The 16468-nt window shown below is 43.6% G+C and overlaps 1 protein-coding gene across 1 annotated transcript in view; it reads right to left on the bottom strand.

Annotated features, from left to right (window-relative positions):
- Positions 1-16468, bottom strand: part of SNX24 (sorting nexin 24) — a 53235-nt gene that overhangs the window by 3809 nt on the left and 32958 nt on the right. Inside the window, exons 3-5 of the mRNA XM_012728056.1 lie at positions 4202-4296; positions 2920-2952; positions 2339-2403 (exon numbers count right to left, since the gene is read on the bottom strand). Coding sequence (XP_012583510.1) covers positions 2339-2403; positions 2920-2952; positions 4202-4296 — 193 coding nt within the window. The remainder of the gene's footprint in view (positions 1-2338; positions 2404-2919; positions 2953-4201; positions 4297-16468) is intronic.

The following is a 16468-nucleotide window of genomic DNA, read 5'->3' as shown; positions in this document are numbered from 1 at the left end:
TTTTTTAAAGAACAGTTTGGTGCTTATGGGAGAGGGTCGAGATGGAAACGCTGGTGCGAGCCCCATGCACACGCAGGTGGTCAAGGCCAACGGCAAGGAGGTGATTCAAAAGGAAAGTCATGAGGAGAAGCAGGGCCCATGATGGCCTGCAGGTGAGCTGCTGGGACTGGGGGAGAAGAGAAAGGGTGGAAGCCAAAGGGAGACGCGGCTTGAAGGAGGAGAAAGTGGCCAGTGGTGCCCACAGTGGAGGAGACCCAAGGGAGCTCAGGCCTCAGATATGTCCACAGTTCAACTACGTGGCAGCCACTGTGGGCCTTAGCAGGCGTCGTCTGCATTTTCCCCAGAATAATGCTTGATTATTAGTTTCAGGAAAAGATGACAGCCAGAGCTTTAAGCACAGACTGTGCTTCGATTTTGTGGAGGTCAGTGTCTCTGTGACAACATTTCCACATTCACCATCCTCTGGAATAGCAGCCTCAACTCATTGTGAAGAGGGGTAATACTGTGAAAATATGTCCTGAGTAAAATTTATCTTCAACGCACAAGATGTGCAAGAGTACATTCCTCGCACATGATGAATCACACTGAGCTGCCCACATTCCTAGAAAACGGACCTTGGGGTCGTCACTGAACCTGCTTCCATCCTGACCTCCAGACCCATGACTGGCATTTACTCTCCAACAAGAAGCCCTTTTCTGAAAACCATACAACTACATCACATTCTCCCTGTGACTCATCCTCCTGATTCTTTCTAGATCCAGACATGTGTCCCCAGTGTTCTTTTCCAGAAAGCTCCTCCTGTTCTTGCCTGTCAAACCACAGGCACGGCACAAGCTCCTCAGTAAGTGGAGTATATGAGATTTAAGGGTCATAAAATACCTGCCCTCCCCCATAAAGCACCCCAACTATTCCGGTGCCCAGGAGAGGTCCTGCGCTAACACTTCTCCAAGGTTTCGGTGAGATGCGTGAAATGCCTGAGCAGAATCAGCACCTGGAAAAAATGTTTGCGGCACCATTTTGTTGCTGTTGTTATATAATAGTTTATTTTTCCATCATTGTGTGCATTTTTCCATCTCAGTTGCAATCTCCTTGGGCTTCCCATCACCAAATCACCCATGGTGGCACCCCCTTTTTTTTTTTTAAAAAGAGAGTAAGAATAAGACAGTGACGACCATGTACCATGCACCTGGTTACCTTATGGACAACTGGTAAATATAACATTATTTATAATGTGATATACTATGTGTTTATAATTTATATCTTCTATAGTCTATATAACTGACTCGAAGCTTATAATTTACATTAACAAAGGAAGCAAGTGCTAAAGAAAGGCAGTAATGCCTCACGGAGGGGATTTTATAGAAAAACACCCTTAGGCAGTAAAGGCAGCTCTCTCTGGGCGCTGGACGGCCCTCACCAGAGCAGACTATATGTGAGCCACCTTCTTTAAACGGACAGCTGAGTGGGTGACCTGAGATCAGTCCTTTCTCGAGCTGGTGATAAGGTTTAGCTGTCATAACGGAGAATGAGGTCAGCAGATAATTCAGTGAGTGCTATTCGGTGGCTGTGTCATTCAGAAACTCAGAAACAAAGGCTGAAAATGCAGAACACACAAACCACACTGAGAACAAGTTAGGCAAAAAGAGTCTCCCCACCAGCATGTGCAACCGGGAGCTTCTTTTCTCATCAGCCTCTGACGACAGCTGCCCTGCCTACATACGTCCTATGGTTATTAAGAAAATTCAATGAGATCATGTCTGCAATGAGCTCACAAAGAACTGGGAGGCAGAGCGAGCACTTCAAGGGGCTCTGAATAATTTGAATTTCTTGCACAAAGAAGAATGGGCTCAGGATAAAATATTGATCCTTCTTGTACATTAATTACATTCCAGTACACAACTCAGAAAATACGTCTAGTTGACCAACAAAGATGATACTATCTTAAGGGGGAAAGATCCGCACGTCATAGATTACACGCAACTTTTGGGAAGAAGCATTTTAAGAAAGGACCAGAACCTTAGATTCGCACCCTAACCTCTGGATAAAAATAAGCAGAGGCCAATGCAACCCTACCCAAAACAGACAAGAAATACCTTCCCCCCCTTATTATTCTTATTCAAAAGAGCCCGGTAAGAGAGAAAGAAAAATTACATTTCCTTCCTGGAAGGGCTGCCCCAATTAAAATTCTAAATGTCTCTTACACCAGGAGCACTGGTTTATTGGCAGATTATTAAGCCCTGGACCAATGTCACTCTGTTAGGCCTGTATTAAAAACGTGGTTTATGCGGCTCGGGGTCAGATCAGTAAAGAGCTGTTAGCAGATGACAGGCTTGATTACCGCTGGCTGCAGGCAAGATGTATGGGTCCCTGAGGAACAGCAGCACCGGCTGGTGGGACAGTTTGCTGGAAAGGTCAAGAACAGGCGTGTCAGCATCAGGGGACGACGGTAAACAGAAAACACTACAAACTAGCTTTGAGGGGATCAGACTGCAGTGCGGGGCTGCCGGAGGGTTCTGTGTCTCACGGTCCGGGGGAGTAATAGCAAACAGATTTAGAGGGAAGGAGCCCTCATAGGGCTCATGTTCTAAACATGCCTTTGCCGAATGTGAAACAGAAGGCAATCGGGACAAGAAATCGTTGCTGAAAAGTTTTTTTTTTTTTTAATCTTGTAGTATGATTATTGATAAATTACAGTGTTCTCGGAGCTGGTGTGAAACAAGGTGGGGTTATTCCCCGTTCCTTCCCAAGTGGAACTTTGGAACTGCCAATCAAGTGTTTGCTGTCTTAAAATCAATTTGCTAACAGAGGTTTTCAAGAAAATGACGACTGGAAAACATTTATATCATGTAAAATGAATCAACAGCAAAACCACAGCTCTGTGCTCGTGAGGAACTCCTGCTAGACGAGTATTGGTCTTACCTTGACTCTTCAGATTCAGTCTCATCAAAAGATCTGAAAAGGAAAGAAGAGGACCATGTTAGTGGGGCCAATGTTTGTGTCAACAACGTGAGGGCAGCCAGCGTCCTCCCAGCTCTCGGCCGGGAGACGTTCTGAAGAGAGCGAGGGCTTTCCCAGGGGGCTGAGGCCTTATTCTAAGGAATCTGAAGGCTGATATTCTTGAATTCCAAATTTCCTGAAGAGCACTGGAAAACTGCACCATTTACACTGGGGCTTACGTAATGGAGAGAAGTGATCCCTCGTTCTCACCCCACCTCGCTTATAAAGCATCACCACGTAGGGTATGCAGACTTGCAGCCAGAGCACACAAGCTGGAACAGAACACAGTGGCAAGGCATTGTTTCAGTCAGTGGGCTCGGGCGAGTGGGGAACAGACCTGAGGGAACACTCCGGGGGATGGAGCTGTGACAGGTATTCACAGTTCTCAGCCAGTAGGTGGCTGGGGTTTGACATGACTTCCGGTGTGTTTAGCTCCAAAATCTAGTTCTAGTGTGGCTCCTCCCAGCTGGCTGGCCCTGTCTGGGTTTGCAGCATATGATGCTATGCTGTGTTTCTTTGCAAATGGACTGTCTGTTTAAGGGACGTTGCTAACTGCTTTCCCAGGCTAGCTTAACCCAGATCAGGTGCCCAGAGCTAGGCAAGTGGCTAGTTTCATATTTAATTCTTTAGAAGACCTTTTCCCAATTGCTGATATCAATATCTGGTTCATGCTGGATAGGGATTAGGATCTTCAGCCTGTACTCAGGCCCCTGAGGGAGAAGGCAGAAGGCGTGGGGAAAGAATGTAGACACTGGTAAGATATAAGCTTTGTCAGCTACAGGCCGAGAGATGGTGGGAAAGGCAATTGATTCTCATGTCTCAGTTTTCTCAAATATAAAATGGAGTTGGGTCAAGTCATCTGTAAGGTCACCGATGGCTTTAAAACTCTGTGAAGAAATGTGCTTACTGTGCTCGAGTATCCAGACTTATGATTTCCATCATGGACGTTATCCCAAAGAACGTCAGTTAAGAAGTCACTTTCTTAACTCTAAACATGCACCACCAAATTTGGCCACTCTGTGGGGATGAGAACTTTGGAGGAATTCCTTTGGCTACAAGCAGGGGGTGAGCTTGCACTGTTGCGAGGCCAAGGAAGGGGTGTGGCCAGGCCCATCCACACCGCCACTCCGGGACCTTTGCTTATTTCTAAGTGACAAATGAGGATCTTAAAATACATGTCCTGTAAGTAACCAACAATTCTTACCCACAACTCTCTGCCTTTGGGAGGGAGGGCAAGTGTCTCACGTTTAGGAAATCAAGAAACAGTTTGGGGAGTTCTTCATTTTCTAAGATGACAGCCTGTGGAAGGAGAAAATAGAAAGAGAGAATGGAGTTTACTAGGAAATCCATCAAATCAACTATTTCAAAAAGCCAGAACTATCCATCAAACTGCTCACCACCATCATTCCTCACATCTACATGGAGTAGTCTCCACTCGACCACCAAGAATTCAAGCTCTCCACTTCATCCATTTCCCCTCCAACTGGCATCAATGGGGCATCTGCTGTAATCCAGGTACCAACTAGTAGCCAAGCCTGGAGGGAGCAAAGCAGACGAGCACCTGCTTTCATGAGAGTCTCATCCAGGCTGAGTGTTTCAAAAACCTGGAAATATCAGCAATGCTAGTACAATGTGTGCTCCAGAGTTCTCTAACTGCATGACAAAGTGGTCTGATATATTTTATATGTAAGTATGTGTTTATATACATATAGGTGCATATAAAGCAGTATGACAGACACACTCACTCAGACTCCACTCTGGTTTGCAAGAGTCTATAAATGGCTTTTCTAACTAGAAGACTGAGTCAAGACCCGTTAGCTAGCACTGTTTCGGCATTAGGATCAACTAACATTTATTGCTGTTTGGACAGCGCCACTTAAAGGGTCAGTAACAACTTTACCACCAAGTGTAAATCAGTGTATATCCTGAAAAAAAATCTATAGAGTTCTTCCATTTAGGGAGTGTGCTAAGTGGCTCGCATAACAGCATAACCATGTCAGTTCTCAGACAACCAAATCATGTAATTTCAAGAAGAAATCTAATGGGGAACTAGAGAGTGCATTTTCATGCGTATTTATTTTTAAGAGTCTGCCTGATGTGTGAGCTGATTGGTTATTTGCCCCTCCCTCCCATTTTGCACAGAGATCACGAAGGAAAACATCAACTAGTGCAAAATATTTCTGTAAAATTAATACAGCTATTCGCCAGGATCGTTCTTCTAATTTCCATGACTTTTCCCAGTAAGCACATGTTGTTTTAAGAGTGAGAATGGCATGTGAAATATTCACATAACCAATCAAGAACAATTATGCAGTAGGATGCATAAGGTATATAATGAAGAACAAAAGTGAGGTGAAATTATGTGCATCTTATATAGATGCAATTCCTATGAAGTATCACTTTTCATTGTAATAGACATATCCTGCCCCAGTTCTGGCAGTTTGGGAAACTGTTACCCTGCTCAGGACTTGTAAATGTTCAGTCCTAGCAGGATGTCCCTTTATTACACTGCTGTGCAAGCTGCCTGCAGGTTAGTCCCTGGAGAAAGGTCATCTGGTGAGCCAGCCCCTCGGGGTCTTTCCCATCCCCTGTGGAGCCCACTCAACCCACAGGCGCTTAAAGGATTAAAAAAGGGAAGAAAAGTGCTTGGAGTTATACTTTATTCACTAAACAACTATTTATTTGGCAAATATGCTGGGCACTGGGATATGGTGCTAAAGAGCCATGGTGGAGTAAAGTATGAGGTAGTGGAGAAGATTAGTGACAAACAACACACACACATCAATAACAAACTTGCCTTAGACTAGTGATATGGAATGAAAAACATCTATTATTCAATAAATGTTTTTTCACTTTTCCACCCAACCATCCATCCACTCACCCACCCACCCATCCAAACTATTTACTTGTCTTTTGATTATCAGAGCAGAACAATTAAAACTTGAGAAAATAAACAAAAAACTTCTCTACCCTGAGCCACACTTCCATTATTATTTCAATTACTTTCCTTTACGTCATTTGACCTTCACCTAAAGTTTTATTCGCCTACGGGAATTTTGTGCGTGTCCCGAAGGTCATGAAGCCTGAAGGAACTTTTGCCAAAACACAAGTGGCGATGACTATCTGCTTGTTTCTATGTACATATTAAAGATGATATAATGCCTATTTAAATAATAAACTTAATGTTGTAACAAATACAGAGCTATTCACCCAGGCAATAGTTTTAATTATGTGTACAAGTGGTAGCTTTCAGATTAAAAAAAAAATGGGGGGAGGCCATTCTTATCTCCACCCCCACCTTTTAAAATAAATTAAATCAATAACAAGTGTGGGACACTTTTAATGACCTGAACTACTTAATTTCCAGGATCTTTAGACATGTCATCCATCACGGCAGTATGGAGGAAGACATCTCTTGAGTGTTCAGGGGGTTACTTTGGTTTTATTAATGCAAGATTTAGGGAATTTTAACAAGGTGAATTGTTTATTTGCCTTGACAGATTGGCTTACAATGCACTGGCTACATCTACAGAATGATCATTAATGACAAAAGACAGGCAAAAAGCTGTTTACACTGCAACACAAGGACAAGAATTAATCCTGCTCAGCCTCCACAAACAGAGTGCTCCAAATAGATGATCACATTGTTTGGAGTGAGATATACTGACTCAAAAAGGGGGGGCGGGGAGGGGAGATACAGAAAACTAAAAATTTGTGAACACCTTTGTTAAACATTAAATTGCAATTTCTTGAATAATATTTACCATGAGGCCATGACTCATGTGCATTTCAGGATTTACATTTATTAGGCAAGGTGCAAGTATAATTCCCGAATTCTGCTAAGGCTTATAAAAAAAGAAATAGTAAGTCTAAACAGAGATAGAATGCAACACAGAAGAATTTACTTAATTTAATACATGCGCAAGTGAAATGACTGTCATTAATTAGTACAGAGAAGCAAAAGAGAAATTAAATTAGTTCAACCAAATTTTTGGTTCATAAACGCATGAGCTCATTCCACGAGAGACTGAACAGCGAAGTGGGGTCTTGCAGCTGCTCCATTTACAGCTTCTTCAGTTTCGTGACAAGCTTTTGCCCAAGAAAAACCAAGATCCTTCTTGAAGACGCATCCTGGTGCATGTTAAGTGCGTGAGATCCCTATCTGGTCTAAATCACCCTACTTTGCTCAACAGATTAACTCTTAAATAAGCACACACACATATGTATATATACACACGCTGCTTTTTAAAATCAAATCATATTTCCCATCATTTTAATTTCCTGAGCTTTAGTTTTGGTTAATCAGTTCCCTTCTTTAGTGTGGTCAGTTTCTTCTTCAGAGCAGTAGTGTGATACCGTAAGACACAAGCTTTCGAGTGAGATCTGGGTTCGAACACCCCTTCACCCACCTTCAAGGGTAACTGTATTAGTGGATGTCTCCAAGAGTCTGACACGCTAGCGTTCGACAATTGTTACTTCTGCTTCCTTTGAGCCTTTTTAATTGTATTAATGCCTATTTTATGAATTTTGGAAGTTGAGTTATTGTCCATGCAGCAAACACTTTCTTAGCCCTGTGTGACTCATGGATTCCTTCAAAAATCAGACAAAATCTGAGTGTTTTGCTCCCTAAAAAAATCACTGTGGTGACAGTGGCAGGTTCGCACGTCCGAACAGTGCAGAGGATACCTACTTTTGGCTCCAACGTGGCAATGGTTCATTTGGCCTGGAGCCCAAAGCACTGTGAGGCCTGTGCTGCATGCCAGCTCCCCAAAGGCCACGCTGGCCTTCTTGCTTCAGCTGTCCACCTCTGTGTCAATTACAACCCAGCCGGAGTGTATACCACCTCACTATCTGAATTCAGTATTGCTTGCAGCTCTGGGCTGTATGTAGATGTTTGTCTGGTAGGGAGGCTACCCTGGTTCTCCCTGCTGGGTACCAACAGGCTGCAGGCCCCGGGCAGTGCATGAATTATAAGCAACAACTCCGATGGCAGAGTTCTGATGCTGTTTATCCCTTGGATGCAGTGCCAGGCAATCTACGCATGTCTTCAACCCTCGGAATTCAAAATGTGACAAGTTGGAAAAACAGTTAAAACTATATACCATTAAATTTTATTTCACAGGTGTAAGCCCCGAGTGCAACGCTAGAAGAGAGAGAATAATTTTCCAGATGCATCTTAGTGCAACATGTACCCATCCTCACCAAAAGCAAGGTCACCGCAAACGTAGGAAGGGCTTAAGGCAAGCCATGAGCATGACATCATTCAAGAGTGGGAATGAGTATCCAGCCCCAAAGGAAGCTTGTGCAATAAAGCTGCCCAAGTGGCCCCTGGGGGAGGGGCATCAAAAGAGTTTCTAGATAGTCTAGTTCTGCGTGTTTTCTAGTTGCTCTTTTACACACAGGCAGGTTGGAGATGCCACAGAGTGAGCAGATCCGTGCACTAATGAAGTCTCTACCCGAAACCTCTGTTAGGAACGGCAGAGAGTACTAGTCAGGTTATTGCTAAGGCACACAAAGGAATGGACGTCGAAGAACTGCGTGAGCCACTACTTGCCACACGCTGCTATGACTATATCCAGCTCTGATCAATATTAGCACTGGACAATTAAGAGGATCGGGTGAGCACAACACAAGTATTATTACTCTGTGTACAATGTTACCCCCTTTCAGAAGATGCAATGACTTCCCTTAAAGAAAGACCAGCTGCAACTTCAGAAGTACCACTCCAAAGGAAAAATTGGGGGAGGGGAGGAAGGAACCCACACACTACATAAAAATTTGGCAAAAAAAAAAAAAGCCTGAATGGGGCAGAAAAATAATAGCAATGCTACATGCCTCCCCTGCAAGCTCCATGTTTACTACAGGAGAAATGTCTTTTTTATTGAAAAGGTGCAATTATCATCATGTAACACAAATCACAAAATCTCGATCTTTCTACCTTCTCAGCTTTATAAAATCATGCTCCCAGAGGACCCCATTGATTCACGGCACATGTTCTTTCGTGACATCCCAAATACTTAATTGTCAGTTATTTTTTTCTTCTTCAGTAAGTAAAATGTAGCCGCAAAATTACGGAGGGACTTGTCCGCCTTAACCTTCACTAGATGCCATCACGCAGCAGAAAACACTGCTAAAATATCACAGGATAACGCTGTCCGACAGGGGAGATGTATAAACACTGTAATGATTTCCCACGAGTTTCCATTTTAGAAAATTGTCACTAAGGCGAGCGTAAACGGTGACACATCTCCACCGAAGACGCGGTGAAATCGAACGCTGGCATTCTAGTTAGGTCCAAGCCTCCCCGCAGCCAATTATAACAGGAAGGGAACATCTTGCTGAGAACTTGGACGAGACCACTTTGCTAACCTTCGTGACTGCTGCACGGGGCTGCCGTTTTCACTCATTTGATCCTTTTATTCTCTTTCCAAAACGTTGGCAACACTCCCACGTGTCTCCCCATTGTCTATCAAGGTTTGTCAGAAACTGCAGGAAGCCCCTCTGTGACAAGAGTCAGGGGCCTGAAATGAGTCGGGAGGATCCCAAGGGTCCTTTATGTCTTTTGCTTGTCCCATTAGTTCGGTTCTGAAAGGCCCAATTGTTGGGGTGACAAAGTTAGTGACAGTTTACCAGGAAAGAGGCTTTAGACCACGTTTACGTCAGAGGTGCAGCTACGAGCACAGAGGAGGAAATCAAGTGGTCCTCTCGGCAGGAAGGGACCACTGTCTCTGTCCCCCGGGGCTGAGCTGCCTGGCTCAGAGGCTCTGTGATCCTGTCTTCCCCTTACCCACTCCTGGCACCTGCTCACAATTTCACACAATGAGCCACTAAAAAAAGACTTAAAAAAAAACAAAAACAAAACACCACCACCTAGCCTGTAAGCAGACAGAAGATTTGCAATGACCTAAAAATTAAATATCAGGCCCTCCCTGGTGGCGCAGCGGGTTAAAGCACAGCACTGAGAATCTAAAGCCGCTTCCGCATGAGTTCGATCCCCGCCTGCCCAGGAGGTGATCACATGGCGCGGCAGACCTCCCATGACCCGCCCGCTGCTCCCCTCAGCAGTGTACTTTGTCGACCTGCCTGTTCTGCTCCCCATTCTGTCTCTGGTGAAGCCTCTCGCTGCCCCGACCTCTGGCCTGTACCCCAGTTCTGTATGCACAAATAAATAAATCTTAAAAAAAAATTAAATATCAGATGTGCTTCTCAACAACCCCCTACTCTGCACCACCTTTGGGGGTGACACAGCTCCAAGTCATGTCTTCTCTGAGTACGGTAACAGCTGTAGGTGCAAAGCTGTCAGCGGAATGTGCTGTGGTCTCACAGACTGTGTTGTGAGAAATCCAAGGACCTATTCAAAACAGTAAAGAAATCTGTGCAGGGGAATAATGTTCTGTGGCATTAGAAAGACTTGAAAGAAGAAATACCACTTCTGACAGGAGGGCTGGAAAGACAAAGCTAACTGAACTGTGGAACTATAAAAGTGGGGAAACCACCTTTTGAGCTTTTTGTTACCATCCAGTTGATGTTCTGCGTGTTTCTGGAACATCTACTCATATAAAAATAGTTATTTAATAGCTAGTGAGCAAAATGACCAGCCACATAGACGTGGCCCTGCTCTCCTGGCACTTCCAGCCTGCTGCAGTAGACAATAGTGTTCAAATCATCACAGAAATGAATGTGACACTACCTACTGACACAGGGCCTGGCAGGGAGGTAGCTGCTTTCTTTAAACACAAGTAACAAAGCACCGGGATTAACTCCGTGGGGCGAAGGAACGCTTCCTGGGTAAGTGATCCTAGGGCCGGGAGTTGAACGAGTTCACAAGTAAAGGGAGTGAGCTATTGCGATGTAAAGCACAGCATGTTTTTAAAAAGGTGGAGGATGGACGCGGCCTTAGAAGAACATGGAAGCAGAGAGCATGGCTGTACCTGAGAAAACAATGAAGCCAGCAAGAGAGTCAGAGAACCTGACCTGGAGAGGCGGGGCGGCCCCTCTGGACAGGAAGGGTTTTGCTCTCTTTCCTCTCTGGATCTGGAGGCCTGACATGTTAGCTGGGCGGCAGGTGGGGTATCCGGGCAAACCCTACACGATCTGATTTGCCTTTTGCCTACAACCGAATGGCAGTCCTGTTCCTCGGATCCAGCGATCGCACATTAACGCCGCTCTCTGGCTATGTGTAAGCAATCCACGGAATTCATTTTAATAAGTTTTTTCATTTCACCTTTGCCTCCTGTTCAAATCTGCCTTTCTGTTTTTCTTACATTCCTGATCTTTTCCTAGCCCTTCAATTATTTTAGACACCTTAATTTTGGTTTCCATTAAGTTGTCTTTCCCTTAGGGTTTACTCCTGCTATTTTTGTTGTCTGCCGACTCTCACTCATAGCTGTTTGCTTTTCTGTGTGTTCTGTAATTTTGTTTTATGCGTTTATCTTCAGCAGGGCTTAATCTGTGGATCAGGCCAGGCCAAGTCCAAAATATCACCTCCGTGAGTGGTTTTGCTTCTTCTGTGAAAACAGATCCTTGACAGGGACCCTGAGGATATAATCAACCTGGGGAAATGACATTAATTTTCTAGCTTGGGGGTCATAATACCATGCAGAAACTGAAAATATAAACCCCAAACCCTTGGGAAACATGGTTGGAAGCATTAAGAAAACTTGTTCACGCTCAATGGATATTTCACAGCCTGGTGGTCAACAAAGTGAGTTATAGACATGTGGGGAGTTCAGCAGATCCTTAGCTAAAATTCAGGATCACAAATAGTAGAGTTCTATTCCTATTTAAGTCAAAAAATCGATCTTTTCACATTTGTAACATAAGGACTAATAATAGGGCTATATAATTTAGTACACAGACATGTATCAGAATGTTATGCTGAAACTTTTTTTTTTAAAGATTTATTTATTTATTCATACAGAACTGGGGTACAGGCCAGAGACTCAGGGGCAGTGAGAGGCTTCACCAGAGACAGAGTGGGGAACAGAAGAGGCAGATCGATGAAGTACACTGCCGAGGGGAGCAGCGGGCGGGTCAGGAGAGGTCTGCCACGCTATGTGGTCACCTCTGGGGCAGGCGGGAATTGAACTCATGCTGAAGTGGCTTTAGCTTCTCAGTGCTGTGCTTTAACCCGCTGTGCCACCAAGGAGGGCCTATGCTGAAACTTTTTAATAATAAAGATGCAAACAAGAGATTATGATGATGGTTCATGAGTGAACTGATGGTGGGAAGGGAATACACAATGATGTAAAAGATATAAATAAAAAAAATAAATTATAAGAAACGGATGCATAGCCTTCGGCCAGTTGACCACACCTTGACTGTGGTGCAGTAAAGGATTTATAATAGCCAATAAGCCCCAGACTAGCCATATGACTACTGAAATTATCTACCTTTGCCTACTTTATTCTCTTACTGAGAGAGCAGCTCTATCACTGGAAAACTCCCTTCCACCTGTCTTCAACTGGCTGATAACTCCTCATCCATCAAGTCTCAGTTCAAGTAGGAAACATTCTCTCAGCTTGGGTTGACTTATTTCTTATGTGAAATCACAATCATTTTATGTGATGTGACATTGAACAGAAGATTGACGCATACTAACCTTCAACAGTGTTCACCCACCAAAGATGGCAACTTTCAGGAGTCTATAACAACAAGGATATTTGCTTCATACCCATTCTGCACCAGGCTCATTCTTCTCCTCAGTTTTCATGATGCTGAGAGACATTATCATTATACAAGCCCCATATATATGGAATGTTGGGGGCTCAGAAAAGCTGTATCACTTGTACAAGGGTTCTCCAAGCTAAGGAGGCAGTGAGGATGGGACTCTAGGTCTCTACCTCCCAAACTACCAATATACTGATGCATCCAGTCACTAAGTCATTCATTCATTCTTTCCACAGATATTGACATTTACTGTAGGAACAACAGTGCTGTTCTATAGTTTAGCTTTTTTTATTTTACTGAGTTTTATTGGAATCCTTTATCTTTCCTGGTGTATATTTTTGGCTGCATTTATAAACTTAATTTATTCGAGAGATAAATAAGGAAGCCACTGAAATAGATTCCCTTAAAATATATTCCTGATTTCCCTTGGATGTTAAAATCTCAACTAATATTTAGAAGTATATAAAGATACCAAAAGGGATAAAGGTAATTAATACATTCCACTAGTTTCTCTCGCATATTAAAAAAAATCTTTAAATAAGGGAAAAGGCCAAAAGAATCTGACCTCCTCACATTTCAAAACCTGTTTGAACTCATTTTAGTCCTTTTTAGCAAATGCTTACATAAAATTTTTATATACTTGTGATCCATTCAAGTAACCTGTTTGTTGAATGAAAATGTGACTCAACCACACAACAGAGATAACACCAGAATTTATGAGGTATTTTCTTGATGACCCAGTAGAAAAAAAGAAAAATTCTGAAGGCAATTACAAGCTAGTTAGTAACCTGTAAGTCAAAACTAAGATCAGGGGACCAATAGATTTGAATAAAATGGTGTATTACAAAGCAAACAAAACTGATTTAGTAGTTCAAATAATGCAGTAGGATGCTCATTTAAATACAAATTATAGAATATGCTTATGGAAGTGCGACCTTATTACTTTCAACAGAAAGAGTAATCAGAACCAGGCTTGTAAGATGTTGCCTGAAGCCAGCCTCAAGAGACGGGTTTTTAATGAAAGATTTACAATTAGCATGGCCTATGTGTGTTGATGAATTGATGTTTTTAAAGTGTTTAAAGTGCTTGAGAACAATTTGGCCTCTCAAGTCCCTTAAACATTCCCCCCACTACCTAGTTTATTACTCTGATTTATTTAGCATTCTCTTCCTTTACATACTGTACACTCTGGTCTGCTCCAGCACAGCTGGGTTTCAACCGGTGGAGCAGAGATCGATCAGGCCTTCCTAGCAAGGCACACGTATTCTCTCTGCACCATAGTGAAGATACAGTGTGCTGGGCAAATCTCTTTTCTTTTTCTAATGAGGACCTTTAACACGATTTTATGTTTGCCCAGTTGTAAGCAATGCATTCAGCCTTCTGTTTAAAGCCTACACTTTACCTTTTGGGCTTTACCTGAACTAGAGAGCCTTAGAGAAGTAAGCAAAGCTGATTTGACTCGGTGGGGACACTCAGTAGGATATAGTTCGAGAGGAAGATAGACTTAACTCAAGACGGAGCAGCAGATCCTCAAGAGAAATGAGACCAAGACTGTAAAGTGGCCCTGGCGGAGATGGTTCACAGGTCCAAAGTTAAAAACAAAGCTATAAAGGAAATAATAAAGAAAGGTGGCGACAACAAAAAATGCAATGAAATTATTCCGTTAAAACACGCAGGTGGGTTAACAGTAGCCCCAACGGACCTCTCCACGGCGTTTGGCTGAACAGTGAGAAAGATGAGGAAGCAGCATCCCTGCGTGACGTGGCCTCGACCCTGGTACAGTGGCCCACCTGGAAACTGTTGTCTGAGCCTGTGAGAAGGATTTACCTTCTCCTTTCCCGCAACTCGAACACTAAAACAAGTTCTCCACGTCATCGTTAATGACACAGGTTTATTCAGGGACTGACTTGCAGCAATGCCCACAGAGCTTTCCTGGGAATTTCCAGTTTACACTGGGCTTTCTCTGATAGGCTCCCCAGGAAGTAGGAGCACAATGATGCCCATAGAATCTGCTCCATACTTAGTGGAAATACGTGATCTCCACACTGACCTGCCACGGCAGAGATGGCTGACTACCCAAGACCCATGCCTCCTCCTTTATTCTTACTGGGACCTCAGTTTTGTTGGGTGGGGGATTATGGCAAGTGGCCCAGCTAAGAAGAAGGCAAGCAAACGAACAAAAAGACAGTGGCAATGCCCCATCTCCGTCTCTTCACCTGCGGTTCCCTCCTCTTGCCTGGAGCAACTCAGCTGCCATCTTGTGATCACAAGAAAAAGGTCAAGAAAAATCTAGGGAATCCAACTGCTGAATATCTTGAGTCCCTGAACCCACAATCACCTACCACTGTTAGTGCTTGAGCAAAATCACACGCTAGAGAAAGCAGCACCCCAACTTTAGTTAAGTCCTTTTATTTACGCTGTTACCTGTTGTTCGACACAAACCCCTACTCAGGCAGATCTCTTGTCTCTGAAGATGGTAAAGACCTGATGTGGCCCACAGAGGGGACGTACTGGATAGAATATTTCAAAAACAGAGCGAGAACGGGGGGAAAGAAACCTGCTACTTTAATTTTAATTTACCTCTTTAGTGCTGGGAGATAGGGAAGGAGGGAAGAGGGAAGAAGAAAGAGAAGGATGGAGGGCAGATGAATGCTGATATTCTTTTTTTCTTCCTTTTTTGAAGTTCATAACATAAAAAATAACTTCATCGGAAATGAAAAAGCAACTGCTGTCTATAAGAGCAGTGAAAGGACAGATAGATGAGCAGCTTGCCTGCTTACACAGCCGGTGCCCAGAACACAAGTAACAGAACAGAATCAAGCACACAGGGAATGAAATGAGATTAAACAAGTAACAGAACAGAATCAAGCACACAGGGAATGAAATGAGATTAAACAAAGGAAAAGGTGGGCTGATTATCCAGAAAAATATCCCACCAAATTGGGTCTATTAAACAAATCATAGACAATATCCCTGCGGAAATGGAAAGTGTTTCATTAAACTTACGTTGCGTAAGGATTGCCCAAATCGCTATAGAATGAGCCGCAGGGAATAATTTAGCATTGGCTGGTGAAAGAAAACGCAATCTACTTGAACAGGTCTTCCTAATCAGACATTTTATGATCTTTTAACAGCTTTCTATTAAGAGCAATTAAAAGGAGATAGCAAAGGTTTTCACTAATACTTGAGCAAGTCAAGATGCTTATAGATATCCTCAAACAGAAGTTGTGTATCTTGTAGCTAAGTTTGAGAAACACTAATTAAAAAAAAAAAAAAAGGTGTTTGCTGTCATCTCTCTCCCTGCCCGTGCCTGTCCCTCCCACCCAGACTGCTGAGGAGTCGGGCGTCTCTGGGCTGGGGTGCAGAGAAGAAACACGGAGGCAGAGTGATGCCACGGAGCGACAACCCAGATGCCTGTCAGACCTGCACACTGCCCACTCCAGTCCACCGGGCGGATAGCCCACAGTGGTCTACCCACTGCCTCAACCCCTCCCTCAGCCTGTCCTGACTGTGTCCCACAAAGTGAGCATGAGCACCTGGCAGTGACACCCCTATTTTCAGCCAACAAGTCTGTTTGGTGGCTAGTTCCCCAGGACTCAGCTGAATGTGATTTCGTCACACTGCACCCTTACTTTGTAACTACATGATACAGTTCAAGCGACAGGAGGCAGGACCGGTGTACAAGGCTGGGTGTGTCTCCAAACAGCATTTATTAAACTAATCGAAATAAAACACAGGCAAACTTTGTAGATCAAGAATAGTGTGTGCCTCCTGGCCTGCAGTCACGCTGAAGGATGACTCA

The sequence above is a fragment of the Condylura cristata genome, unplaced genomic scaffold (assembly GCF_000260355.1).
Source record: "Condylura cristata isolate star-nosed mole 26May11 unplaced genomic scaffold, ConCri1.0 scaffold00021, whole genome shotgun sequence".
Classification (NCBI taxonomy): Eukaryota; Metazoa; Chordata; class Mammalia; order Eulipotyphla; family Talpidae; genus Condylura; species Condylura cristata.
The sequence above is the reverse complement of the archived record's forward strand: the minus strand, read 5'-3'. Positions and strand labels throughout refer to the sequence as shown.